Source organism: Phalacrocorax carbo, chromosome 11 (assembly GCF_963921805.1).
Source record: "Phalacrocorax carbo chromosome 11, bPhaCar2.1, whole genome shotgun sequence".
Lineage (NCBI taxonomy): Eukaryota > Metazoa > Chordata > Aves > Suliformes > Phalacrocoracidae > Phalacrocorax > Phalacrocorax carbo.
In genome coordinates this window covers 23,410,776-23,438,764 of record NC_087523.1, presented here as the reverse complement: position 1 = coordinate 23,438,764, position 27,989 = coordinate 23,410,776, and the positions used below count along the sequence as shown (strand labels likewise).

The following is a 27,989-nucleotide window of genomic DNA, read 5'->3' as shown; positions in this document are numbered from 1 at the left end:
ACACGTTTGCTCACTCTAATGGACTATGAGAAAGAAACCCTTGCTGCTTTTCAGTTACGAGCTTACAGGTGCAGCTCAAGGGGTGACAAACCCAGCCTCGGTCTCAAAGCTCCTAGTGTGTGACTAGTACTGCACAAGGGGTGAAGGGTCAACTAACCAGAGTCAGACTCTTCCCCTTTTTTTTTTTGGCTTCCTAAAACAAACCTGGTGTGAAAAGTGATTTCTGCTATTCACCAGCCCGCAGGGCTCCCTATCTGCGAGTGTTGTCGCCTGTATTTTGTTCTGCTGAGGCCACCTGTGGATGTTCTAGGAAAGACGTGAACCGAGTGCTGTGAATTGTTTTCCTTTCCTTAGATTTTGTAAGAGTGGGGTGGGTGTTAGCAGATTAAAGGTAAATATCAATAGTTCCATCACAAGAGGCTTCCTCTGGTGACCTGTTTACCTGTGCAGAGCTATAAGAGCTGTAGTGTAGAAGCAGGCTGCTGTCCTGTCGCGAGAAGCCTCATTCCTAACACAAAAACCACTCACAAGTCAGGCTCGCTGTTTGAATAAAGCAGATCTATTTCAGCACCATAACATTTTATTAAACTACACTATCAAAATCACATTGATGGCAGGGAGAACATCGCTATCAGTGCATATTTTCCTGTACTAAGACTGTATTCATAGCATCCAGCACTCGCTGAGGAAAAGGACACTGAAACAGAATCCTTCATAGCCAAAGAGACAGTAGAAAACTACAAAACCAGGGCAGTTAGGGGCTAGCTGAAAGAGATGGGAGACACTTCAGGTCGAATCAGTCAGGGAGGGTTATTTTTAAAAAGTGTCCTTCTAACCCATGTTCGTTAACTTCCTCATCTGAGCTGTGAAGGTGCTGGTAAACAGCAGTTTTTAAAGGGCATCCCCTGTCCCTGCGACTGCCTGTTCCCAAACCCACACAAATATTGTGTACTGCTCCTCCACTTGTGAACCGTGATGCACACACTCGAATGCAACAGCTTGAAGTGTACTACAGTTATAAAAACCAGCTTTGTCTTCTAGAACAAACAATAAAAAGTAGCAGAAATACATTCTATACAGAAGTAAAAAAAAAACCAACCAAAACCAGCTGAGTTTCAGACAAATATTAGAGTACATCAGGTTGAGTTTAAAAAGTCTTACTTCTAACATCTATGTAACTATGTCTAGTCTCCCCGCGCCACAGCAACGCTGCTTTCTGGCACAAACAGCTGCCTTTTTAAGCAAGCGCCCTCAGGAGCCGGTCACCTAACGTGTCGTTTGTGATGAGCCTTCCCAAGGGCTGCAAGTGGAGGTTTACGTGAAATAAGGCTATTTTCAGTCTTCACGTGAAGACTTGGATTTCAGTAACGTTTCGAACAGTGGAAACGCAGTAAAGCCGTTGTCTGTTCCGCCCCTAGGAGGTCAGGCTGTTGGCAGAGCAGCGGAAGGCGAGGAGAGTTAGCGGTCGAGGAGAGGAACTACGTACGTCAGGCTGCAATCTGATGGGGCTCTCGAGTTTCAGTTTCAAATAACGTTCTTACGCCCAGCCAGCTGGGGGTCTGCTTCACAGAGGCGGTTGGGTGGTCAGTAACACCCGTCCTTCCAGGACTCGTCCTGAGTGGCCTGCGCTGACTGGGGAAATCTGGTTTGAGAGACAAAAAGAGAAGTCACCCAACAGCTACAAGCAGCGAGACCCCCCCAGTGACGTGTGGATGTACGCAGGAACGCGCGTCTGAGGTTTTAGTTTAGGCCGGGCTTCTGCAGCAGCTCTCTCTTGACAATGCCAACACCTGCCTGCCTCAGGCGAACTGCTGCCCTCACACGCGTGCCCAGCTCGCACCGCCACCGGGAGGGCAGCGGAACAGCACCGCAGCAGCGACGGCCGGCAGTTTAGAGAAAGTGACTATTACTGGGTACTCGGCGACACGTGTATCCTGGGCTGCGAAGTTATTAACACTGCTCTGGGTTTGCCCCATGACTGAGTCCAAGAGGAATGTTTTTCCCTGCAAATACGACTAAAGATGTGAAAAATAATCAGGTTGTATGTAGAGTACTACTAAAAATAAAGAGTTTAAAAATTCCCTTTTATTTTTTTCTAAAGTCAGTAGATACAGTTCAATTTGTTGAAGGCTACAAGGGGATGTTAAAAATCAACTAGTGTGTTTTGGTCTGATACTGACTCAGCTTAACTTCCCTCAATCGTAACAGTTTACGCTATAATTGCACTGCAAATAGCTCTGCAGTAGCTTTTGGCAATTTGGTTGTGGATTTACCACACACACAAGCACAGCAGATGCCTTTGGACACCGGGGTAAGAGCACACTTTGCTAAGATGGCATAAAACAGTCCATGGCTGTAGTTGTTGGGCACATCTTAGAGGCCTTATTCTTTAAAGAGACTAAACTTGTTCTAACTGAACAGCTGTTGCTTTAGACAATCTACAAAATTCGGCTGCCCACTGCCAAAATACTTGGGAAGCTAATCAGAAAAGCTAGAAAGAAATGTGAAAAAAAAAAAGCCCCCAAACCCACGGCATCTTTCTGGATTAAGCTGTGGCCCCTAAATCGGTTCAGACTTGTGCAACAAGAACACAAATGGCACGTTTTTGGAAGCCATATATGCATGTTCTGTTTTCACCCTTTGTATGAAGTTACTATAACGATACAGAATCATGCTTAAGACAGGCCTTGTTAATTTGTCCTACTTTTCAAACCCTTCTAAAAACTCGTTAGGCCTTGGACAATGCCTACTTAGGGTCCTAACTACAGGCTAAGGAAGAAAAACACCCCCACCAGACTGATGTGGGAGACCTGGGGGTGTTGGGTTGGTGGTTGGACTTGGCGATCCTAGAGGTCCAACCTTAATGTTTCTGTGATTTTAGCAGTAGCAAAGCTACCGAGGCACCAAAGCAGGTCATCTATAGGAAGAATATTATATTAACAGTAAAGAGTTTATTAGTCATCTGGAAGAGATGTTCCCCTTCCCAAAGCCAGATGTACACACCAAATAAGTGTCTGCCATAGTGTTCATTTCTCAGACAAACAAGTTTGAGCCTATGCCTCTTTATTTCCTGGATCGTTAGCTTTGTCAAAAAAAAGGCTCTTTTTAAAAAAAAAAACAAACCAAAACTGATGGACTTCTGAAAAATTGAATTGTTTGGTCACAGATTACAGGTAAAAAGGGGTATCTCACCCAGAAGCTGGGGAGTCCCAGCCTGTCTGTTCACGCATACATTCACAGAATTTAATTTTAGTGGTATTTAAAGGAACTGCAACCCCTTGCAGCTCCCTTCTGATGGCAGAAGGAGCTCCTTGACTAGGGGCAAAGTACTTACTGTCCATGAGCCTTCCAGCTCAGCACCACCCTTTCTTTAAGGGCTGCCCAACCACAGCCCTACATCTAAAGTTTATCAGGAGCTCTGACCCGACTCTATGCCCATGTCACACTTCAAAATCTGAGATGAACACCACTTTTTTATAAAGTGTTTCTAATCCATGAAATAGAGGCAGATGTTGGAGTCTGCGAGGCTTGGGGACTCGCACTTACCTCTTGGATGGCGGTGTTGGCTTGCTCTTGGGCACCGAGATTCCTCCGAGGGACGTGCGTGCTTTAATGGGTGAGTTTTTTGCCACAGTGACCATGTTACTGCTTCTGGTAGTGCAACTGCTACTGGAAGAGCCTGTACTAAGCGAAGGTGCCTGTGGTTTTCGAACTCCACTAACGGGACTTGTGTAACTGCAGGCTTTCACTGGCTGCCTGGGTGTTAACAGAGAGTTTGTGCATGACCCTGCTTTCATTGGCTGGCGCACTGTTAAGGGAGACTGCCCAGCACCGGAGGAATACCTGAGCTTACTGGGAGCCAGACCTAGAAATGGAATAACAACAGGAAGGATAACCCAGCTGGCAACGGTATTTTAAGAACACTTCAGGATATCGGGCCTTTTAAGGGCCTCGGGTTTAGTCGGGTTGGTTAAACGACAAAAGGAGACTGGCCACAGGGGTGGGTACAAAGGACATCGCACCCACCTGCTGACCGCTGCTGCGTTCTTGGAATTCGACTGCTGGGCACCTGCAGATCTGACTCCAAGCTCCGACTGCTCCGTACAGACTCCAGAGCTCGAAGGCTCGTCCTGGCCAGGTTGGGCATGCTGTGGCGCATCTCCTCTGAAATCGAGAGCAAATTCTCTATTTGCTGCTTCTGGTAGCAGTGGAGATGTATCATGGTTTAGACTATCTCTTGAAAAACGTACGTGCTTAAAAGTAGGGAAGCGTGTAACTGATACTTCCACTAAATAACAGCACTTTGAGATGCATAAGCCAACATCGCTTTCATTGACCCACCTCAAAAGCTCACAGCTCGCTTACCTTCGCTGTTGGCGTACTTGAGCCGGTCTTGCATCGGGCTTTGCACAGATCTCCTTGGGGGACGGATACGGGAAGCAGATGACCTGCCATAATCTGCACTGGATGAAGGGGACTGACATCGGGGCGAACTGAGAGGGGACGGAGAGTATCTGTGAGCGCTGCGGTATGACAGGGAACAATCATAGTCATCCTCATCCTCCAGGCTGTACGTGTCGAACTCCTGGTCACTGTAGGTACCTCTTCGCAGAGAGTGAAGGGAGGCACTGGAACTGCGGCGTGATACAGAAGCAGAGCTGGAGGCACAATCCTGACGGAGGCCTGGAGGTAGAGGGCAACACAGCTCAAAGTCATCGCACTTCAAAATAGAAAATCCTTACCCAGTTGCAACGCTCATTCGGAAGCAATGCCTTTCTCAGTGATTCATTTCACCTTGGAAGGAGAGTCAAGTTAATAACTCCAGCACTCGCAGCATATGTAATCTCTAAACTGGAACAGTGTCACCCATATCAGTACTGCTTAATTAGAGCAAAGAGTTAATATTCAAATTGACCTGAATGACTCCGTATGTCACGTACACAAGCAGCTGTCACTGTGGACTATATATTGCCACGCAAGCTCCGTTAGGTTAACGAGGTACAGGAGTCTAATTTACAGTATTAACTTTTTAGTTCAATTAACTACACACCCACCAGCATTTCAGCAGGTTGAAAAAAAGATTTGAACTTCTGCCTCCAAGTGAAAACACACCAGCTTCTTACTGATGCCTGCAGTGCATCTGTCTGCTTTATTTACAGGTCCTTCCCCAACTTAGGCCTTCATTTAAGCCCTCTTGCCTAACAAAATACAAGCAACTTCTTACCAAGAACTAACTCAGCAAAGTGGTTGAAGGGGCTTTTGAGAAAGGCGTCAGTTAAAGCTCCAAACACCCCTCTTCTCAGTGCAGGCTCTTCATTGTAGGGATTAAAAAAAAAAAAATCAAGCATTCCCCACTCAGCTCCCTTCACAATGCAAATATGAAAAGCTTCCATCAATCTGAGGATGAAGCACTTTTCATGTTCCACTGGAAACTTTGTAACGTGACAGGACTTCCTTGAATTATTTTTTTTTAAAGTGATCACAAAGCATAAGAAAATATTCAAGTTTAGAAAGAAAAAGGCCGTTATTTGCATTTTTCAGTTTAATATAACTTTTCCTCAGCTGCACTCAGGTGCAATATAGCAATAACAAGATCTTGTGTCTTTTGCTCTTTTTGGTCTCATATTCCAATTCCTAGATCCCAGCACTTTTTAAATTTATAAAGGCACTGTACTAAAAGTAAGCAAATGTTCTCCAGAAGAATAACAGAGAACATCATTCTCTATTTCCTGGAAATCAAATTAATGATTAACTTGCACAGAAAAAAACAGATCCAGCCACTTTGTTCCACCTTGATGTTCAATTAGGACCTCACCCAAATCACAGTGAGGTCGCTCGAAAGCTTACCAATGATTTAACGGGAACCAGCTCAGGGCGCTGAAACCCCCACGCACCGGGACACAGACGTGCTTGATGCTGAAGTTAAATTTGCAGAGCTGTCTCTGAGCCCCTTACCAGAGCAAAACTTAAATTGTACCTTCAGCTCTTTCAGTTTTGGTAACTCTTGAACTCTTGGTTTTACTCAGCACAGCAGCGAAATACTACTTGCATCTTCCGTGAAGTAAACAACTGGTAAAATTTGGTCCTCTAGACAGCTTCCAATATGATTTCAGGCTGCAGTTAGGCAGCCTGCTCAGAGAAACAAAGATTTACAAGCAGAAGAATTTTGCTGGGTTATTCTTCCTGCGGATCAGTTCCCCAAACCACTACACAGTGCAGTCACACAGCTGCAGGTTGTCGCCTGTCCGGACAGGCGGCTGTGAGCTGCTGCTGTTTGAACTGCCACTAGTGTGAAACAGTTACTCCTAACGCTGCACCTGCCCTTCAGAGACAATCCGGGATGGAATAGTTTTGAGTATTAAAGGGCACTTACATATTTAACAAAGCGGGGTTGTGGATAATATTTTCAAGACTATTCTCTGCTTTGAGAGGCCTAATCTTGAGAACATTATACAACTGCTACGTTTAAGTGGCAGTTTGGGTCTGTAGATCTTTAAAGGAAGCCCCTGCAAATAACAAACATTTCAAATGATCTATTAAATTTTATTTTTTTTTTTGTCGGGGAAAGGGGGAAATCCATCTACAGATGGTTGGAATCCATCTACGTTTCTCTGCAATTCTAGAAATGTAGCACAAAGGAGACGGCTGTCACGTACTCTCTTCCTGAAGGCGTGCCATAACCTGGACGTCAGTCAAGTCCTGCAGTTTGTACCCCATGGAGATGGAGTCGTCAGATGTACTCAGCTCGCTGTCCACAGATGACTGAGAGCTCAGTGCAGAATGCATGCTCAGGTAACCTTTAGGAGGGAAGAGGAGGGAGGAACATAAAAAGCATTCAGACATCCACACACAAAACAGGAATGAGCAGCAGAGTATGCATTCCAGTAATAAAATCAGTGCAGCTGTGAAGCTGAGGTATGGTTGCTAGAAATAATTAAGAAGTTGGAAATTACTTGAGAACACAACGCTCGGTATTTTAACCTGTGGTTTTCAGGAGGCAGAGTGTCTCTGTGAGGGGAAAAAATTGTGGATTTCCGCCCCAAAGGTGGCAAAGGGATGGTTGGTAATTCTGAGCTTAGAAACACCCTTTAAAAGATCAGTGTTATTTCTGCCTATTTTGAGGAAGGGGCAACTATTGCTCTAGATATTAAGCAGCAAAGTTGTACTTGCTAGGGTATTGGTGAGCACTCACAGGAACAAGAGGATTGAAATGGCTTTCCGAGTACAGTACCTCAAACGTCAGCCATGCGATCTGCTTATGCAAAGTGGAGTTTACACTAGATTGCCTCCTCCCCATTCCTGAGCTTTATCCATTTTTTTTCCTCTCATCATAAACTAATCTCTCTCTTACAGGGAAGGCTATAGCTTGGTCATTCAGCAGGTCATAAAAACCAAACTGGAAGGATCTTTCCACCAGGGAAGTTGTTGTTGAAGTCAGGCATTAGGAAGACAAATAATTTTCCTTTTCAATAATAATAATAACAATATCATCATCATCATCAAGTGCAAACTATTACCTGTTACTACTTTTAGTTAAGTCAAGCAAGCCTGTATTTTCCATGGCATAAGAGTACTACTGCTTGCTACTGAAACAGAGAGATGAGAACAAGCCAGGTGACTTTGGGGTTTGGAGGACCAGTACCGGTATACGTGGGAGGCTTTAAGTAGCCCCACGCACAGAAACGCGGCATCGCAGGGCCTTTGGTTCTCCTCAGACACTGCTCGTCCTGGCGCCCGGGACGGCTGTTACTGCAGGAAGGCTAAGCACCCCCAGCAGCGAGCTTGTCTCCATCTGCGGGCGCAGGCAGATGCAGGCAACGAGAGGAGAACCTCGCTACCGCTCCATCAATGCTCATTTGGGCTGGGGACAGTGTCTCTGAGAGAGAGCACGCAATGGTGAGCGTATCTCCATCTTCCTTTCCCATTTTATAACTACTATATGGCTTTGTATTAAAAAAAAAAAAAAAACAACCCACCAAAAACCCTACATTAGTAGAAAAATTTTTGGAAACGCAGAAGGGTTAGTGAGTATAAAACCTCGACGTGGCAAATGTGCTCATCTCTGCCACACATTACAAAATACTGTAATATGCTCCTAGCATAACTAACCCTCGAACACAGACACGTAAGACCATATAACTTACGGAGCTATTTGAGGAGAGGGTACATTATTACCTTAAATTAATTCCAAGACATGGTTGCAGTTAGTACGATATAGATTTAAACCCACCAAAAAAAACCAAACCCCAAAACAGTTAAACCTCATGATCTGACAGAAGATCAGATAAAGCTGGTAGATCTGCAAAAGCCTAAGAGCACTTATCACTTCCAGCTAGAGCAGGCTTAAGAAATACAAACCCCGCTCAAGAAGGGATTCGAGTTCATCACTCCACTGAAAAGCAGCAAGCGGGCCGCAGCACACCGGCCGACAAATCACCCATGTGAGCCGGCCTCCCAAAGCGCCTACATGATGGCCTTCACCACCGTGTTACACAGACGCACACCCCAAGTCAGGACCCTCCAGCACCAAGACTGCGCGGCTGCATAAATAATCCTGTTTCTTTGCTTCGGGTGTCAGGAAAAGACACTGAACCGTTGAAAGAAAGCCAACACGAGGGCAGGGGTTGCACCTGTAGGATGTAGGATAACGAATAAGCACAGGCTTCCTGCTGTAACTAACACCTCCTTTAATACTAAAAGGGGTATTTTTATACAGCTGTGTCTTGGATACAGCTTTTTAAAGCGCACAGCTCCCAGTTCAGGTGTGCGTGCTCGGTCTGGCTGTTGCATTTTGACTTGCAGGCCTATTTAACAACGGTCAAGGAGGGGAAGGAAAACATCCATATTTTTTCATCACTAAAAGCTGTTGCGGCTCAACATTGCGAGACGAGCCGATTATGGTTTTCATTACAGAAACTTCACAATATACCACATCGGGATTCTGGTTTTGGGTTTTTTGTTTAGTTTTTAAGGGAAGTTACTGTGAAACGTTTTTCATTTGAACGGTAGGGAAGCTCTGTTTTTCTTAGAAATAAAATTAGATTGGAGTCAATCAAGCTGACAGTGAACTTCAAACTCAGGCACACACTTACACAAGTCACAAGGGAAGAGCCACCAAACAGCTGAAGTGACTCTCGTGTATAATCCTGCACGGACAAAGCCTGCTCCGGACTCAGCTGTTCATTTGGTACCCTCGACTACTTCAGCACATGTGCAGAGTGAATTAAGAAGTCGAAGCTGCACAGACACCTTGGTTTTATGCTTCAGTAACTGCTTCTGTGTGAAAAAGTGGCTCGACACCTAGAGTGCCAGCCGACCTCGTAGTAAGACCAAGAAATTGATTTAGAGGTTTTCCCCTGCAGAATTCAGCTTGCAAAATTAATCCTACATGTACTGTTTTGATTGCAAAATAGAGATAAGGGTTAATTCCTATTTACAGCAGATCTCCAGAGCATACCTGCAGCTGTGAAAACATCCATATGCAACCCTTTTATTTCTTAAAAAAAAAAAGTTCATTTAATGTCAAGTTTCAAGCCAGAAACTGTTAAACGTGCTTTATGTTTTTAAACATGCAAATTAGGATATAGCAATTTCCACAAAAAAAAAACCAAAAATCAGGGCAGACTCCTTTAATAACAAAGCCAAGAGGCAAAGCATTTGTACCGTGAAACAGAGCACGAACTGCATCAAGGATAAACGAAGCTCCCGCGAGAGCCTACACGGACTCCTCAGGCAGCAGCGCAGACGCCGAGGCAGACCGGAGGCCAAGCCGTTCCGCAGAAGCTCCGTTATCATGCCTACAAATACAGGCTTCTCACAAAATTGTGTGCGAGCTGCCTCTCGGGTAGGAAATCCTTCTCCAAACACAATTAAGTCTGCTGGAAAGCTTGTGTTATTTTGTGTTTAGCTGCCCGCTCAGCCAATTTAAAGGCATATCCCGGAGACTACGCCGTTTATCTTAAATCACAAGGCTTATTTCTGTTGCCTACATTAATCAGTATTTTCAAAAGAAACTTCACAAACTCTCAAGCCAGAAAACTGAATCCAAGTAACTTTACAAGAAGTTCACACCTATGTATGAGAACATTATTCTAGAGCAGTATTTTTTTTTCCTCAATAGCTGTTTTCTGTTTTAAGTCACTTAAAATTAGTACAATATATAAATATCTATAAAGAAAGTTATAACAACAAAACCATGAAATAACTACAAGACATTTAGAATGCAAGGAGGTTTTCTCCCACATAATAGATGAAACCTGGGTCAGTAAGTGAGCAAATGAAAAGGAGAAAACCCCATGGTTGGAGTTGCATCTCTCGATGACTTTTCCCTGTGCCAATTAGTAATACTCCTTGCATTTTAAACACTACAGGTTTGCACTGCTCTACTGACATGCCATACCTGAGCTGCCACAGGTTAGTAGTGCTTTGTTAGTCGATTTGAGATGCCCGGGAGAGTTTAGTGCATTGCTACAGGAGCCTGTCTCTGTATTCAAATTATGTGCGCTTGGTGATGCCAATGGACTGCAATACAGGTTTTTCCATCTACTGGCTAGAAGGAAAAATACAAAAAAAAAGCCATAAAGGTTACAAAATTATTTTTAAAAACAAAGACCACACGATAAAGGCATCAGATCAAACAAGATTAAATATTCTAACAGAGGTACGTCAAGCAAGACATCTTGATGGTGTCGGTTACAAGCTGTAGGAAGCTAATGCTCCCCTTTAACCTGTTCTGTCACTTCTGAAGAATTCCAAGAGTAACTACTGACAAACTTAAAGAAGCCATACAGCGCTGAAAGTTTCAGCCCTGGTCTTCAGAGGTAACTGTTTTCATAAATATCTGTCACTTCTATACCCCATTTCATTTTAAAGAACTCCATTGAACTTTATGTTTACACATCGGTTATTTTGAATTTTTAATGATGGAATCAAACCAGCATTAAACCACAAAAGCTGTGCCTTTAGATTAAAAGGAGAGCAATTTAATACGAAAAACAACCGCTCTGAAATATTTATTCAGCACACAGACTCGTGTACGAGTTAGTGAAACATTCAAAATAAGCCAGGTAGCAAACCTTGGTGCATCCGTGCTTGCTGAAGCTGGAAACGAGCAGCTACCGCGCTATGGAAACGACAGCCTATGAGCTGGATATATTGAAGGGGCTGCCGAACTCCCCACCGAACCCTTACCACTGAGAGAACAGGAGCTAAGAAAATAATCAAGATTCGCTATATAAATGGTTTTCTTTTTTTATTTCCCCCCAAATAGAAAGCCAGACTATTTTAGTTAAAAAGGACTGACAGAGCACGAATAAAGCCTGACACATTTCAGACAGAAAGCAAAGAGTTAATCAAATAAATCTTCATTCAAATTTTTAAGCGCAGATGGCTTATAAAAGTAAGTGAAGGTTGTTCTCAAACTACATTCTGTTATCTCAACTCAGGAATTTCAAGGCTAAACTCCAAAGAAGCCTGATTACAGGCAGTGCCAAAACACTGTTCGTGTGTAAACTTAAAAAAATTTTTAAAAAAACAAAACAAACCCCCAAACCCCCAGTGGCCTCTCAGACTTCACACCACTGGTCAAACTGAAATCAGAATAATTGTATTCCCGCAGAAGACAAAGCCAAGTCCAAAACACAGGCAGGCACAACTTTTCTACCAAGCTGGGGGTTGTGTTTTCAGCAGTTAAGAACATCGCTGAACTTCAGAACACGAATCCTCCCAGAAACTTTGCTTTTTCAAACGCTGCCAACCACAGCTGCTGTGCTGAGATGTCCCTGAGTCACACCAGGCAGGTGAGGTCGCAACACGCCCTGCTCTGCAATGCTTTTCAGTGATGGGTTCGTAGAAAGGAGTAATGAAGCTAGCCATGCCTCCAGCTGCAGGGGCAGCCACCGCTGCCTCCACAGGAAAGCTGTATGGCACCGAAAGCGCTACAATACAGAAAAGGATTACTTATGCACTTCAAACCCCTCGGCTATTGGCAGTTCAGCCCAGGACTCGCACGTTTTACCTATGGACAACCCTATCTGGACCTACCTGATGGGTTCCAGGGAATGCACTACAGATACATAGAACAACCTTCTCAGTTTTGTAATGAAGTAAACTATGCACCTCTTCTAACAGCTCTCACATCAGTGAGAGGCTAACAAGGGATTGGTCCTTCTGTGCTCTGAAAAGGAGAAGATAACACACAAACCTACGCCCCCAGAGTACTGCTGCGATGGCGGTACGCGACTACCGAGCAGGACGCGCCGCAGCGTTCCTGTCGCAGGCAGATGAAGATTAACGTTTTCCCTCAGTGGCTGAGGAACACAGCTGAAAGCCACCAAGAAGTGCTTTTAGGGGATGATAAAACTGGAAGCAAAACTAGGTTTCCATTGACACCATTTCTTCAAGTTACAGATTTTATCATTTCATTATTGCAAGCTTTGAGCATCAGACAACTGTTTTACCCAGGTAATAATACTACAGGTGAGATATGGTAAGAATAACCACCTTTAGAAACACTCAACAACATTAGAACTTTTCATACAGGAAAAAGCTGCAATAAGAGTTCCAGATGATTCTCTCCCCCACTCCCCAGAAGCACATTTGTTCCTTTATATATTTTTACATTAAAGATGTTTAAATATTAAAAAAAAAAATCAAGAGCCTGAAAACACTAAAACATATTTTAGTTTAGTGTTTAGGCTCTGAAGATTTTAAAAAAGACCAGAAAGCAAGGTGGTCAACCTGGCAATTAATTTGAAATGCCTGGGTTTGTGTCTTAAAAAATACATAGAGGTAAAATATCACAGTTCGGTTCGTTTGGTCTCTTACTTGCCACCAGCACAGTGTTTACAGAACAGCCTCCTACCTTCCTCAGCTGAGGCACTACCAGTGTAAACCAAGAGCAGGGAGGTTTTCATACAGTGACGAGCTTGGCACCAAGCGCACGACGCCCGAAGCGCGAGCTCTGCAGGTGTTCTGCACTACAGCAACTGCAAACCGGGCGTCTCCTTGGCTTCACCGCTTCTCGGTAACGCAAAGTGCACGAGCGGAAATCGGAGACGCTTGAAGCAGCAATGCTGATAGTTCACATACCTTGATCAAGTCGGTTTATGAGAGTTCGGCACGCTGCCTCTGTCTCGGGACTGGGATTATCCAACACCTGGCGGTACCATTTTAAAGGTGAGTCCGTTTTCAGTTCTGTAGATTTTCTTGGGGACACGTAGAGCCTTTGCAAGGATTGAAAGGAGACAGTAAAAAAATGCTCAAAGCCCACAGCCACCAAAGTAGCGTTTACTGAAATGTACTTAACAGTAAGCAATAGAAAGGTTATCCAAATTAAAAACGGAAAACAGTTAAAGTTTAAATTGTATACTCTGACTCAGAAGCAAAATTTACTATCGCAATAGTAAAATTCACTCGAAGATGGCTTGACAGAGAAAGAGAACAGCTCCTGCAAGGCAAGGTTCATGCCTGGGCTGTTGGAACACTACTAAAGTTAAGTTGTTGGTATAGTCACCATCACCTCTCACCCCTGCTCTCCCTCCACTCCTCCCAAAAAAAACCATCTTGTGACAAAGACAGCAAGGGTGAGGGGGTGGCTCTAACATGAGACTCAAGGTGATCTCTTTTGAGAAGTCTAACTGTTCTATTTTCTGTTAAAACCCCCACGGCTCTGGATGTTCCCCCTGTATTGCGCTGCAGGCACAGCCTCTCTCCGAGATGCTGAATGGGTAAAAGGTCTATGCACAGATTTCAGGGATAAACCATTTAATTGGAGGATTCAGAAATCTTCAGACAGGTAGGAAGTATGACTGTATGCTGCCTTTCTTTTTTATTGTAACATTAGATAAGTTCTCGTAAAGCCTATACTTTTGATAGTTCTAATATGCCTAGCATGGTTTTGCATATACGTGCAGGATTAGCCTTACGTACAGACAGACTTAATCATCTTATAGTCTTGGATTATTTACAACTGATTGTGTGTAAAGTAGCATCTTAACTGTATTTCATAAGTAGAAAATTTCTCTCAAGAAAGGTCAAAGGGTAGACGAGCCAGATCAAAAAGAACTCAAGAATTTTACTTGTGTCACACATTTGCATTTTTAAAGTCAAAAAATCCCAACAGAAAAAAACCACCCTATATTTTAACATACAAATAGGAACACACTTAAAACTTGTGAGGGGAAAAAATACTAGTATTGCGTACATGTAAAAGTTGAACAGTTTTTAATTCTTGCATGTCACTTAGAGAAGACCAGCCTCAGGTAGAAGGCATTGAGATCTCAGTCGATGAACAGCACGAGAGAGGCGGGAACAGAAACAAGAAATGCTGTCATTAACCGAATCTGCCCGCAGACGACACCCGTCCTGCATGCAATAACATATACCTTACCTTAACGTCAGAGCCCCAGCTAAGTGGTCTTAATACACGTGCTAATACATTTACTGTGTGATGAATGCACAGCTGCAAAAAGATAGTTAATATAGTATTCTGCTGAAGTCCAAGGATCAGAAAAAGGACTGACGGGGAGGAAAGCAAGCTCTGCGATGACGAACTTAAGGACCTGCCTCTGTGCAGTTTCTGGAGGAGTCTGAGAGGTGATTACCTCTGAACTCAATAAAAAGCAGCAGGGAGATTCCTGAAAGCAGAAACTTTTTTGATCTTGTTAACAAGACCATAAGAATCTTCAGTTTAAGTTTCAAACTACTGACTTTGTCCACAAATTAATTTCTTAGAATTAAGCGTACCAGAAGAAGAAAACTTCCAAGTGCAAAACTTGCAAGTTCACCTTCCTCAGTGCAAAATCCAGTATTTGAACATAAAATGATCATGAGGATGGGTTTAAGATTTCAGGGAGTGTCTGCATGTGCTTCAGTTGCCTCCTACTCTCTCTTCTAGCAATAACTTTTGACACGGCTGCAGCAAGACACAGCAAGTCTTTCTGCTCCAGTTACCCATTCTTACACAGACGCCTCATATTCAATTCAATTCATAAAACACTCCTTTCTACAACAAAACTAATATAAGCCATCAGATACCAATTTCTAAAACACCCTCAGGTTTAAAATATATAGAAACATCCTATGGGACTCTCGGTTGCGAGGTGACCTATCCACAACAGCAGTACTTGGCTAAAATAAAACATACAAACAGCCGGGATATTTAAAATACTGTACTGGCATCAAAACGTCCATCCAACCTACCACCCTGTCTCCTACCCTGCATCCAGGGAAGGGTAAGTACGACACAACCAATCCAACAGCTGTGCTGACACAGAAAGCTGTCCTGGGCTCCCACAGTTTTGCAATGCGGGGCTATCAGACTGGGCATCTCTGCCTGCAACAGCTCTCAAAAGAGCACCTTTCAGCAAAGGCATCTAATCCCGTTTTTGAATGCTTTTAGCACCCACAGCACCCTACTGCAACGGGTCCCGTGACGCACCGGCGTGCAGGGTGAAGGGCCACCTCCATTCACCCGCTCTGAAAATGCTGCCTGCTATTTACTCTCGATATTGTCTGGTCCTTGGGGGTTGGGATGCAGGTAGGAGGTAATTATTCTGTATTGCCTCTTGACATGCCACTCATGACTTTACAGATCCTAATAATATTCCTGCCCCTGGCCAGACCCATTTTTTTCATTCAGTCTCTTTAGTCATTTCTCACACAGAAGCTTTGTGGCACCCAGCTTTCCACAAAACCACATGCAAATAAAAAAAATCCAAAATCTAATTTGCTATCGATAAAATAAATGCTGAGAAGCACGAACACAAAATGTTCCTGAATGTGCAATGTTATCTTTTATGAAAGACCCCACAAGCACATCTTGCTGCATCTCTCCACGGGGAAGCCAGCATTGCAACCACTCAGAGCCGGTAAAACAGACAGCAAAGTGCTCTCTCTCTGGATTTATTTTACAGTTCAGACCAAAAAAGCAGCAATAAAACCATCAAACAAAAAAGAGGCCAACAGCCTCCTTAGGGCAGGTCACGCTGTTCTTCACATATTTTAGGTTAAGGGAGAAAATCCCGAGCTGCTCTAACCCAGCTCCTTCCATGCTGCTACGCAGGTTTCTGCCCAGGACTGCAGCAGCTGAAGGTGGTAACGCTTGTTCGATTGCTGGAACCGTTTCCTCGCGGAGCAGAGCCACCTGCTTCCCAGGGCGTCGGGCCCCTCTGCAGTCTGCCACAGCACCCTCATTTTCCAGCTAAGTCCATTGGCAAGAGATGGCCTCGCTTACAATTTCACTAAACTCAATTAAGTCAGCACAACCCCATTTTCCAGAGCACTGACAGGTCACTTATTTAAAAAAAAAAAAAAAAAAAAGATTAATTCTGCTTTGATTTCACAGCGCCAGGTTTATTATTTTCCTTTTTAAGTAGCTTTGGGGAAGGGGTCAACATACTTAACAAGCTGACTTCTCCGAATATATTGGCACAGCTTATGCTTCTGGAGCACTGCACACCATCAGCTGGTAAACTAACACCACCAGCCCCACAAATAGAAGGGAATATTTTTCTGGCCACAGTATTAAGACCCAAAAGTCACCCTTTACTAAAGGCCCCCCATTAGCCACCGTGGCACAACGCCGCAGCGACAGAGGCCGGGTTAACACAGTATCACATTTCTAGCTGAACTAAACCAGGCTTTCTTCTGAAAAAGGTTTTTGTGATAAGCTAAACTCCCTCTGCTCTGTTTACAAATATGCAGAATTTTTTTTCTGGTAGTTTTATCCTCTAAGGCTGTTTGATTTTTCAGGTTAACTTAATCCAATAAGCACTGGAAAAAATGTACTCAGGCACGCCATTAGCTATGCATACGCCTGCCAGTTCACGAGTCAGCCAAAGTCTTTCGGGTTTAACAAATACCTGATTACTGAATAAGCTTTACCTTGCATTTTGTTCCTACAGCTCAGCAGTCTGGGTGTGAAGCGCGCTCTGTTTAAATGGCAAGAGGTTATGCTTTGAATATTTTCTTTTGTCAAATTGCAAATTATTATTAAGAAGTCATTTAGATAGTGACAGGCCTAATACAAAAGTAAGCAAGTAAACATTTGGGCATACATTCTCCCTTTGATGTTTTGGGGTTTTGCTGCATAAGTTGTTAAATATCAATGGGATTTTCTTCAGCTTCTGCGAGGAAACCTTCGGATAAAGCATCTTTCGTTTCTGCTTACTAGTGTGTACGTGTTTCATTTCCCCATATGAAGTATTTTATGAAATGCACCTCTGGTAAGAGCCAAGTAGTTCTAGCTGTGCAGCAAGCACAAGATGAGATTTTTCTTCCGTTAAGAATGTAGGCACACAAGAATAAATTCATGGGATTCTTTGCACTTCATTCTGACATATTCCAACGTATGAAAAGCCGAGCATCTTCTAGAGACACTATTTTTCTTTTGGGGTCAATGTCACAGGAGGATTTATGGGAGTTAATGGCCGCTATTGTTTGATTTTGAAAATACTGCTTCAAATAAAAACCCAAGAACCTAGAAAATACTATGACAACTTTCTCAACTTGCACACTGCACTGGGGGGGGGGGAAAAAAGCATCTTTGCAATTCAGTAACTCATCAGATCAGTGATAAGAGTGCAAGCCAGCATTGCCTGAGAATTTAAGATCCTGATCACGCAGAATATTTGTACGAGGAAGTCTGTAGATCGTAAGAAGAGAATTCAGGCTGCAGAAGGCGCTCTGACTAATATGTTAGGAAATTAAACTGAAAGTAAAGTGAAGCTCAGTTTTTAAGACACTTGCTTGGTTTATTATACAGCTTCCCCAGCACTGAGCGCCAGTAGCTGCAGCGGTACCAGAAACAACAGACATTACACCGATGTTCAAACCTTTGAGTTATATACATCAGTGTGCAGAGAAAGAGACCTGAGGTAACTGAATAAGTTCGAAGCAATTTAGGTTTATAAGCTACGCCTCCATAACATGCCAAGAAGGCAGCTAAATTCTTCTATAAAGCGTGTATTTCAGATAATGCATTCATTTTCTTTTCCTTTATACATCAGACTTCAGAGAGTTGATTTTCAGATTTGTTACTATGCTCATGCTGTTCTAATCTCAAATCTAAACACTATTGTTGAACAGAAATACCAACACCAACAATCCAGTGCTGTGGAAAGCAACAGTGGAACAATACTGTCCGGGTCTTGAAAGGACAGAAACATAAAAGAAAAAAAAAAATCCTATGGAAAACAGTCCACACAAAAACATTCTAGCATTAGCCCAAGTAGAGGTTTGAGCCTTTAATCCCACAAAACAGAAACTGGGAAGAGGGAAAAAAATTATACTGCAAAACCCAGAAGAGGCATGATTTTTCCATGTCTATCCAGTGACTCATCCCGCTGAACAAAATACCAAAAATCTAGTCACTAAGTCACAGACGCCCTAAACATCGCATGAGCTGAATCTGATGACACAGCCAATAGTCTGCACGGTGATGAAAAGGCACCTTGTGGGACAACTTAAGAGTCGTATCACAGGCACGCTGCACCCGGGTGCCCCGCAGCATCTGTAGCAATCTCACCGCAGCAACATAAAAAGGCTTTCCTCCCCCTACTCTGGCAGCGCCACCGAGCACAGCGATTACCGTGCCCGCACCTCATTTTACAGGGGGATCTGTGAGCCAATACCTCAAGCATTTCAGTAAGAACTCAGTCATTTTAAGCCTCTGCCATCAAAAGCAATTTAACCTGAAAGGTCGTATTTTGCACACAAGTGTCAGACAAGCAGGTAGATTTTTCCTTTCCGATTACTCCACTCCAGCACTGGCAATTACTGGCAGCGAAGACTGCGGATGGTAATGCTGTCTTAAAGCTGCACAGGAGGGACTGAAGGCGCTCATCTACCCAGAGATCGTGCCCAGCGAGACACGTTGCACAGCGTGTCGTAACGGCTAAGTGCAGCTAGTGCAGGGGTTAACACACCATCCAAACAAGCGGGACAATTGGGAAATGTTTCTGGTAAGTCATCTGTGCGTTATTTAATGCAAGAGGCCTAACTGATCCAGCGTTAAACATACCTCTACAAGGTTTTCATACGACGATTTGCTGGTTTTGGCTGGGACGGAGTTAATTCTCTTCACGGTAGCTGGTACGGGGCTGTGGTTTGGAGTTGTGCTGGAAACAGTGCTGATAACCCAGGGACGGCTTCGTCCCTGCTGAGCAGGGCTTGCACAGAGGCAGGGCCTTTCCCGCCCCTCACCCACCCCACCGGCGAGGGGCTGGGGGGGCACAAGGGGCTGGGGGGGACACGGCCGGGACAGTGATCCCAGCTGCCCCCAGGGCTGCCCCACACCACACACGGAGCTGGGGGAGGAGGGGGAAGGGGGACGCTGGCAGGGATGGCGTTTGCCTTCCCCCGTCACCGTTAGGCGTGATGGAGCCCTGCTCTCCTGGGGGTGGCTGAGCCCCGCCTGCCCACGGGAAGGGGGCAATGAGTTCCCTGGTTTGCTGCGCTTGTGGGCGGCTTTTGCTTTGCCTGTTAAACTGTCATTACCTCAACCCACGAGTTTCCTCACCTTTACCCTTCTGATCCTCTCCCCCACCCCACCAGGGGAGTGAGCGAGCGGCTGCGTGGGGCTGAGCTGCCGGCTGGGGTTAAACCATGCCAGACGACCAGTCCGAGAAACCAAGACCATGCTAATTACTGTTTCCATGTCACGCAGAGTCTTGCCAGCAAGGAAAGATCGCAGGCAAACTACTACACGGCCTGTGGAAATGTACGAATCAATTATGTAAGGTTTAGGGAGCTAGAGTTCTCCCCCAAATTAGAGCCACAAGGTGCCATATTTTTCACGACGCTGTATTGGTGTGCCACCTGCATTTTTTGCAGAACCACATCCTGGTTTGGTGGAACTTGTCCAGAAAAGTTTTTCCAACCTCTGATGGTACAACAGGCTAACAACAATGATATCCTGCAGCATGTTGAATTAAATGCCTTAAGACATTAACACAGGAGGCCACTGGATGTGGGGCTAAGGCTGAAAACATACACTCCCAAGAAACTCCTGAATAGTCATTTATTTGAGCAAACCATGCTCCCTCTTCCTACAGGGACTATTTCATGGGCACCCTGTGTGCTGTGTCGAACTCCTGGATTCGAGCGGCAGACAACACAATGCTGAGGTGAAGGCAGCACGACCTGTTTGCGGTTGAAAGATAGGCTTTTGGGAATGAAAGCCATGCAAGGCGTGGATGGAGCAGCAGCACAGGGATTCACCCGAGTGACATGGACTCCTCCTCACGCCACAAAACAACAGGACCACGTAAGGCTGAGTAGACCTGGACATTCATGTACACACCCATCATATTTTACATATTCTTCTAAAAGGAACTCAACAATTCAGAAGAAACCTAAAGGTTCCGTTACATGGATTTGCTTGATTGTTATGGTGTGTTTTGGGTTGTTTGTTTTGTTTTTTTTTTAAAAGCAGAAGAACATACATCAAAGCTTATCTGAAGCCCTGTGTTAACTGCTGGCAGTTTTGTCACTGGGATCAAGCTGTTCAGCACTAGCGATACTGGGGAGACATGTACAAGGGCCTCCCTCCTTCCTTCCTTCCTTCCTTCCTTCCAGGAGAAAACCTCGATTTGTTCAAGGTGAGGGATGGACAGAGTTTGGTGCTCATCCCATCAAAGGAGATGGAGGCAAAAATAGTCTAATCCAGTAAAAAGGAGAAAGAGTACTGAAAACGTGTAAGGGTTTTCATTTCTGCCATTTCTTTCTCTCTCTCTCTCTCTCTTTCATCCAAAGACACATTACTAAAAACACTATAGTTCAGAGGGGGTTGGAATTTTAATAATTTCATCATAATTCCCAGGCAAAATTCTCTCTCCCAAGTCTTACCAGTAAAAACAACTGACAATTGGCAAAACACCAAACAAGTAGCATAGGAATGCAAAACAAAATGCCAAACACAAATCACTGCACGAAGAACAATCAACTGAACGCACAGAAAACCACAACTTAATTCTTGTACACGGGGAGTACTTAAGAATGGCAAACACTAAGGAAGACAAATAAGGTAACGCCGTCACAAGCATGCCTTGTTTGTTCGCTTTCTGCTACAGCTCAGGAGCTGACTTGCACTGAAGCAGAGCATCAGGGAGTAAACTGATAACCAGCAAGGGGCAAACAGCTCTGAGGTCTAAGCAAAGCATCGTGCTGAACTCCACAGCCCAGAAAGCCAACTTCTGCTTGATTGGGCCTCAAGGATATTTACAATTTTGAACAGCTATTTGAGAAAGTGACCTAAGAAAGCAAGCGAAGGGACAGACACCAAAGTAGTACAGAGTTACAGCTACTGCAGGTGACCCGGTACCTCAGGTTTCACAGGGGTTTGGTCATCACAATGTTGTTTTTAAAAACAAAACCTAGACCAGGCAAATCTTGCTGAAGCCAAGGGAAGCTGCACAGAAACATTTGCAAGTTTGATCCAAATAAACCCAATAATTTCAAAACAGCGCAGAAACTGAGGCTCTGTCTGCACCTGCAGAGAACAGTAACAACTCCTCTAACCCGCTCCTTCATGCTTCCGCCTTCGCCCTCCTGGGGTGATGGTTTTGCTGTTTCCACTTGGGCTCAAGGGGCAAAAATCCCCACGGTAGGCTTCACCAGGGGTTTCAAACCTACTAACAAGTCATGGGGCATAAGCACAATACCACAGCAGAGATCACCCTAAAGCTTGGACCTGTTCTTAAAACTAGAATGACATGAAGATATAAGAACTAAAGCCTCTTTTTGACAGCTTCCCGCTCCCCACCCCCCATTTTAAACACTTTCAAAAGTGTTTAAAAGGAGTTCTAAGTATTCTTAAAGGCATAAAGCATCATCCCCTCTACTAGATAATATTAAAGAAAAGGTCAGCGAACCAAAATTGTTGAAATTTATCAGTTCAGCAGTGACAGGAAAAAACAAAGCCACTCTGAATTTCTCAGAAATCACCAAAAATCCTAAGTATCAGAGTACACAGGATATGTTCCAATATCCACTAGAGGTTTTTTTTCCTAATGTATAATATTAAATAAAGGACTGCAAATATAGCAATACAGCAAGCTATTCGCTTTGGCTAATACACTGCTCGACACACTTGGATACTACTTCCACCCAGGTAGTACAAAATTCCCCTCACTCAGCAAAGCCCCCTTATTAAAGTTAATCTTAAATCCATATAGCATTAAGGGGAGGTTGCTGTTTTGTTTGGGGTTTTTTTGGGGGGTGGGGTTGGGAGGGTGGAGTGCTTTTGTTTTGGTTTGGTTTTAAAAAAAAGCCCCCCCTCTCCCCCTCACCACTGTTTTCTGGTTACTGCCGATAGGAATGCATGAGTATCTGCACGGAGAGTGTGTGAGAAGGGCTCATGAAGAGAATTTAGGATATTTGGCAATAAGCAGAGCCATGCGCTCTTGACTGTACATACATTATTCATTCCCCACCTTCAGTTTAGCTGAAGAGCTCTGGAACAAGAAGCTGTTGTAAAAACGGCTTCTTGTTTTACCACGTTTGTTTGACAAGAGGAAAACAAACCAGCAGAAGCGACGCACCATGGTCAAAGGTAATTTATGATAATGGCACTTTCACAAGAGCTCTGTAGTACCACCTTTATTTAAACTCATTGGGGCACCTCTTTTTAATCTGTAGCCTATATCGACCAAAATTGACAAGAAAACAGAGGTATCAAAACCACAGAGATCCTACAAGGTCAGGTGAGGAGGGTGCCTGGTAAAGAACCACGACCTCATAACCCAGCTCAAGGGGAGGTTAATAAACCGAGCCTGTGGGTGCAGAATCTCTCCTGATTGCATGGGACAGAATTCACTGCCCGTGTAAATCTCAGGCTCCGCCTGGTTTCTTTATCAAGGCAATACAGGTGGAAGAATCTCTCACGTCACAGTTTATATAAACGTTAACATAAACCTAGTTGTTTTCATTAACATGGAAAAAATGAAGCCTGTCTTCCAAATTAAAATTATTAAATATATTCCCTTATCTTTTAAGAAACCAGCTCAAAATGCTGTTTAGGTATGCTGAAGAGTTTCAGTGATCATATTAGAATCAGTATTTGGGTTTTAAAAGAAACTTTTACTTGCAATTTACTTGCTTGTAAATTAAAAAAAAAAACACGACTGGCAGCAGAAGTTAAAAACAACTGAGAAGTCACTTGTACCATCCGCAGTCAGGAGAGGCATATGAGCAAAGGTTCTGAACGCACATGAAAAGAACACTTAAGAAGAAACTCAGTTCTGAGGAAGACTTAACTTTATACATTCCTTTTTGGAAAGGACTAATGCTGAAAATCAGCCTTCCCACATCTGTTATCTCAAAAATGCTTTCCCCTGTTTTTAATATAACCTTGAATTTAGACTAAAGCAGACATCGTTACATTACCGAGCTCCATTCCATTAAAAAACAAAAGTTTACCTTCACTTATAACCACTAACAAATTTTTAGGGTTTAAGACTTGTTTTGTATTCAAGCAACAATCCTTCAACGCTGTCTTCGCTGCCAGGTTAATCTCTAGCTAAGCGATTTTGAAACACAATCTGCAGATCCCCAAGGCTGCCCTACAAAGCCTTAAAATTAAGAACTCCATGTTAAATCTCACATCACAGCTATTGCAGGAGCCAGAATTAGCCTCAAACTTTAACTAGCTTTGGAAGGGCAAGGGAAATTAATCTGCTGATTTATAAAACAAGTTCTAAACAAGGCTGCTAGTGAAGAGTAGAGTCCTACAAAGTAAGGTCAGTTCAAGATTACAACATTGATCTGTTTCAGTTCATGTCTCTCAACAAAAGGAACAGGTTAAATGCAGAGAAACAGTATCAGGAAATGGAAATGATGCACCATCTTAGGTACTAGCAACATCCACAAATTCCAGGTGGTCTAAGGTCTCAGTCTGTGCTTTACAAGATTCTTGTTTAAATACAGTATTTGACAGTTATGCACAAAGTTTAAGAACTCCACTATTCACTCATCTGTGTGCATTATATGTAAATAAACTCATAGGGAAAGGGAGGTTTTTCCTCTGCTTGTTACAGCAGCGTCAGGAAGAAAGGGGGAAAGAGAAGCCTTATAGTTCAACTGAAAAAATAATGCTCTGGCACAATGGTCTTAAAAAGAAGAACAGCCCACAACGAGAACTGCATTCTTGCTGCTAAAAATCAAAGCACTGTATAGAAATCACTTTATGCCCTTAAAAATTATCAGCCACCTAAACACAGACACTCCAACCACAGCCTAAGTTCCATACTTTACCGAAGTGTGGACATACGTACCAGCTATCTTCTTCTCCATCGCAATTTTCAAGTTCTAACACTTTCACTTCATCCAGGTCTGCGTTATTCGGAAGACTTTCTAGATCTCCACATTTTTCACTGGGATTTTGTTCATTTATTTTAACTGAGGAATCAATACCTGCAGTGACCAAGCTTCCCGTCAGCTCTGTGCTATTGCTCGTATCCGCACGCGAAGGACATCTACTGTCATCATCGGTCTTTGTTCCCACCTTACACGTGTTGGAAGACAAATCCGCTGTGGCACTGTTGAAACTATACTGCGTTTGGGCATCTACGTCTATTTTTAAGCAGTTGTTCTCTCCTTCCTCTTTTCTTATTTTGCTTAACTGGGTGCGCAGGTCTGCCATTATTTGCAATTCTTGCTTCTCAGTTATGGCATTGATGCTATTATTAATTTCCATCTCATTAAGAGCAGAGCCATGGTTATCTACACCAGTATGGATCTCACTTTGCGTGTTTGTCCCAAGCATGCTCCTGCTACTCTTTGTTCTTGCGTGCTGATTCTCGATCTCCAGTCTCCTCACCAGCTCCCTCAGCTTTCGCACCTCCTCTAGCTCTGGGCCAACCTCCTCGGATGCCGGCTCCGCGTCTGGGCCCATGGCAGAGCTCTCCGTTGAGCCTCGTCCTAAGTCAGGCTCCAGAGCACGATCCTGCTGTATGACCGGGGCATTTCCAGGCACTACCATCATCCAAAGCGCACAGCTGTTTCACTGCAAGACATGAAAGAAGTACAAAAGCTCCACAAAGATGCACAATATTTTAAACAAACCGGAACTAAACACCAAAAATTCTGACTTTTATAAGCATAAGCTAATTATATTGGGGTACAAGGTGACTGAATTTCATAAAAATCTGTCAAAAAAGAAGAACTGAAATTAGTATGAAACTTTTCAACAAACGCAAATTACTCGTTTTAAACAGCTAGGAGGTGCAACTATTATGCTACAAATTAGACTGTATAGAAGGAAGGTGATTTAACCACACACAATAGTTTAGTTTCCATCTGTTTACAAACAAAATACATGAGAAAAGCACTGATTGACCAAAGTCAGGAAACATAATTAGCAAGGTGCTGACGTCAGACAATGACAGCATGAAGAAAATGGTAAAAACATCCTTTGTTCATTACCAGGTTTATCCTGGAAAAGCAGAAAAAAAACAACTTGAAAACATTTCTGTGTCAACTTATACCAAAGACTAACGACAACGGCTAACGACAGGAACCACAGTTACAGTGGCACAGGCAAATAACCATAACTAATGTCTTTATTGCCATATTTTCCTGTTACAAGTGAAGAGAGAGGCAAGCTCTCTGATGCAAACACGGTGGAAAAACAGAAGAAGAAAAAAGATATACATATCACACCGTAGATTACATATTCCAATAAGTTTCATAAAATGAAGCCATCTCTCTGCTTTTCCTGTCTGAAGCGCTGCTCTCCACCCTGCGGTCGTGTTGGCCAAGGAAGAGCGTGCAGAGCACCGCCGCTCGGGCAGCTTTGAACTGCAAAGGTACTCTGGCTTCCCGAAAGCCATAAAATCGCGCCCGTGCATTTAAGGCACAGTTTTACCACACTCAGAGAATAACACTTACAGCAAATGCCAAATTTTCCCTATACTGGTGTTTTACACACGTTTTCAGTTTCAGCGCGAGCGTTCACTTCTGAATCAACTCTTCACTGAAAAGCCCCTTATATGAGATTAAAGTTCTACAGAACAAGTAAAATAGATTCCCCTAAAAGAATTAGAAATCCTTTTTATTTTGCAGACAGAGGGCCAGCAGACAGACTGACAGACAGAAGAGGGAGTCAGCCAGCACAGCCGAAGTTGAAAAGATTTGATGCAGGCATTACGACTACAACTGAAGCCTGAATTTTCGTGGCTGTAGATGTTCTTCTCCCCTCCCTTTGCTGTCTGAAAGTTTCTCCTGTTTTTAAGGCCAAACTGCCAGCAAGCAGAGGAAACCATAAAAATTAAACATCACATGAACTACGCAAGGCTGAAAACACAGACATCCCCCCATGAACACCTCGGCATCTCCCTATTACTTACTTATAACAGCAATAGTCAAGTAAGTTTCCTAAAAATATATAGTTTTGGGGATTTTTTGTTTGTTTGTTTGGATTTTTTTACTTGGCAGGGTTGGGTTTTTTTTAAGTTTTGGTCCTCTACATGCAAGATGAAAATTGTAGGCATATATTTGAATTAACAACAAACACGAACAGCACTTACGAAGAGCTATAAGCAAACACAGCCGACCGCAGCACACTTTAAACACAGCTTTCAAAATCACGCCTGTAAGAAGCACTGCTGAAGTCATGTTGACTTGGGGAAAAGATATTTAATTTGTAGTTACCAAGCGATCCGATTCCTACTCGTATGCCCACTTTGAAAACCTCGCTGCATGCATTCCCCCTCCTACAGAACCATCCGATCTCTCGACGAGTAACAAAAGTGGTTCGATTCCCAAAGACATTTCAAAGCTATTGCTCAGTCGCTTGCTGCGGATGCGCCAGCGGGGAGTTTAAGACTTCTACTGTCAAAGCAAAACACAGCGACCCAAGGAAGGGGGAAAGCAGCGAGGTCCGTCACCCGAAAAATCAGCTCCCCGCCAAGGGTGAGGAGCATCACAAATTGCATTTTCATTCACGGGGGGTGAGGAACAAACAGATTAAAACCGTTTTGCCTTTTCCCACGAGCAGTAAGTCTAAAACCCACCCAAATAAAGCCACAAGGATACAGGAGGGGAAAAAATATAAATCTGCAAAACTTAATTTCACTGTATAATGGGCGGGTGGGTGTGTGTGTGGGGGTGTGTGTGTGTGTAAAAGAAAGGAAAAAAAATAAAGAAGGAAGCCACATTTCAAGCCATTACAGCGTCGGAGACAATAATTTGGACTTTTTCAAAAAGACATCCGGGTTTTTAACGGCAGGTTAACGGTCCCCGCTCAGCCCCGCCGAGGAGATGGAGGCGGGGGGGGGGGGCACGGCCGCCTCCAGCCGCCCCCCGCCCCGCCGGGCTCACCCGGCCCCGGGAGGAGCTCCGCGCCCCGGGCACCCACCGCCCGCCCGGGAGCCCGCGGCGTGGACAGCTCCCGCTGCGCGGGCACGGACACGGGGGGCCGCGGCGCTGAGGGAGGAACCGGGGGGAGATGAGGGGCGAGGGCGGCCGGCACCGGGTGGCAGCCGGCACCGGGTGCCGTGGGGAGAGCGGCGGCAGCCGGGAGGGGGCTGGGCCGCGGGTGGGAGCCCCGGGGCGGGGGGGAGCGGGGGTGCCCTGCGTGGGGAGCGGCTGCGGGGTGTGAGGGAGCGGGGCTCTCAGGGAGCCGGGGGGGGGGTAGGGCGCGAACGGGGGGGCCCGGCGGGGTGGGGGGACGCGGCCAGCCCACCCGAGCGGAGCCGGGGGATCCGGCCACCCCCCGAGCCCTCCCTTCCCCTCACATGGTACCTGCCGCGGACGAAGGGATGGACGGATGGACAGACGGACTGACTGACGGGCAGGCGGGCGCCGCCGGCGCCGCCTGGAGCCTCGCTCGCAAAGGGCGGGAGGGAGTCGCCGCCGCGCGCGCATTCGGGCCCCGCCCCCTCCCTCGCAACGCTGCGCGCGCCCGTGTGGTGGTTGGGGGGGGTGTGTGTGAGGGGGGACCCCGCGCATGCGCGGAGGGCGGACACACCCCCCCCACCCCCCCCCCCGGG

The 27,989-nt window shown here is 44.6% G+C and overlaps 1 protein-coding gene across 2 annotated transcripts; it reads right to left on the bottom strand.

Moving 5' to 3' along the window:
- Positions 1 to 537: 537 nt before the first annotated feature.
- Positions 538 to 27,881, bottom strand: LOC104041207 (SLAIN motif-containing protein-like). 2 transcript variants are annotated; one of them, XM_064463459.1, is made up of 9 exons: positions 27,742 to 27,881; positions 24,273 to 25,003; positions 13,090 to 13,223; positions 10,400 to 10,549; positions 6,657 to 6,797; positions 4,366 to 4,683; positions 4,027 to 4,164; positions 3,547 to 3,865; positions 538 to 1,642 (listed from the first exon to the last, which is right to left on the bottom strand). In XM_064463459.1, exons 2-9 carry the CDS (start codon positions 24,980 to 24,982, stop codon positions 1,585 to 1,587), a joined length of 1,968 nt encoding a protein of 655 aa, XP_064319529.1. In that variant the 5' UTR covers positions 24,983 to 25,003; positions 27,742 to 27,881; the 3' UTR covers positions 538 to 1,584. The 2 variants fall into 2 exon arrangements, with proteins under 2 accessions (XP_064319529.1, XP_064319530.1); XM_064463460.1 differs by lacking the exon at positions 10,400 to 10,549.
- Positions 27,882 to 27,989: the final 108 nt, after the last annotated feature.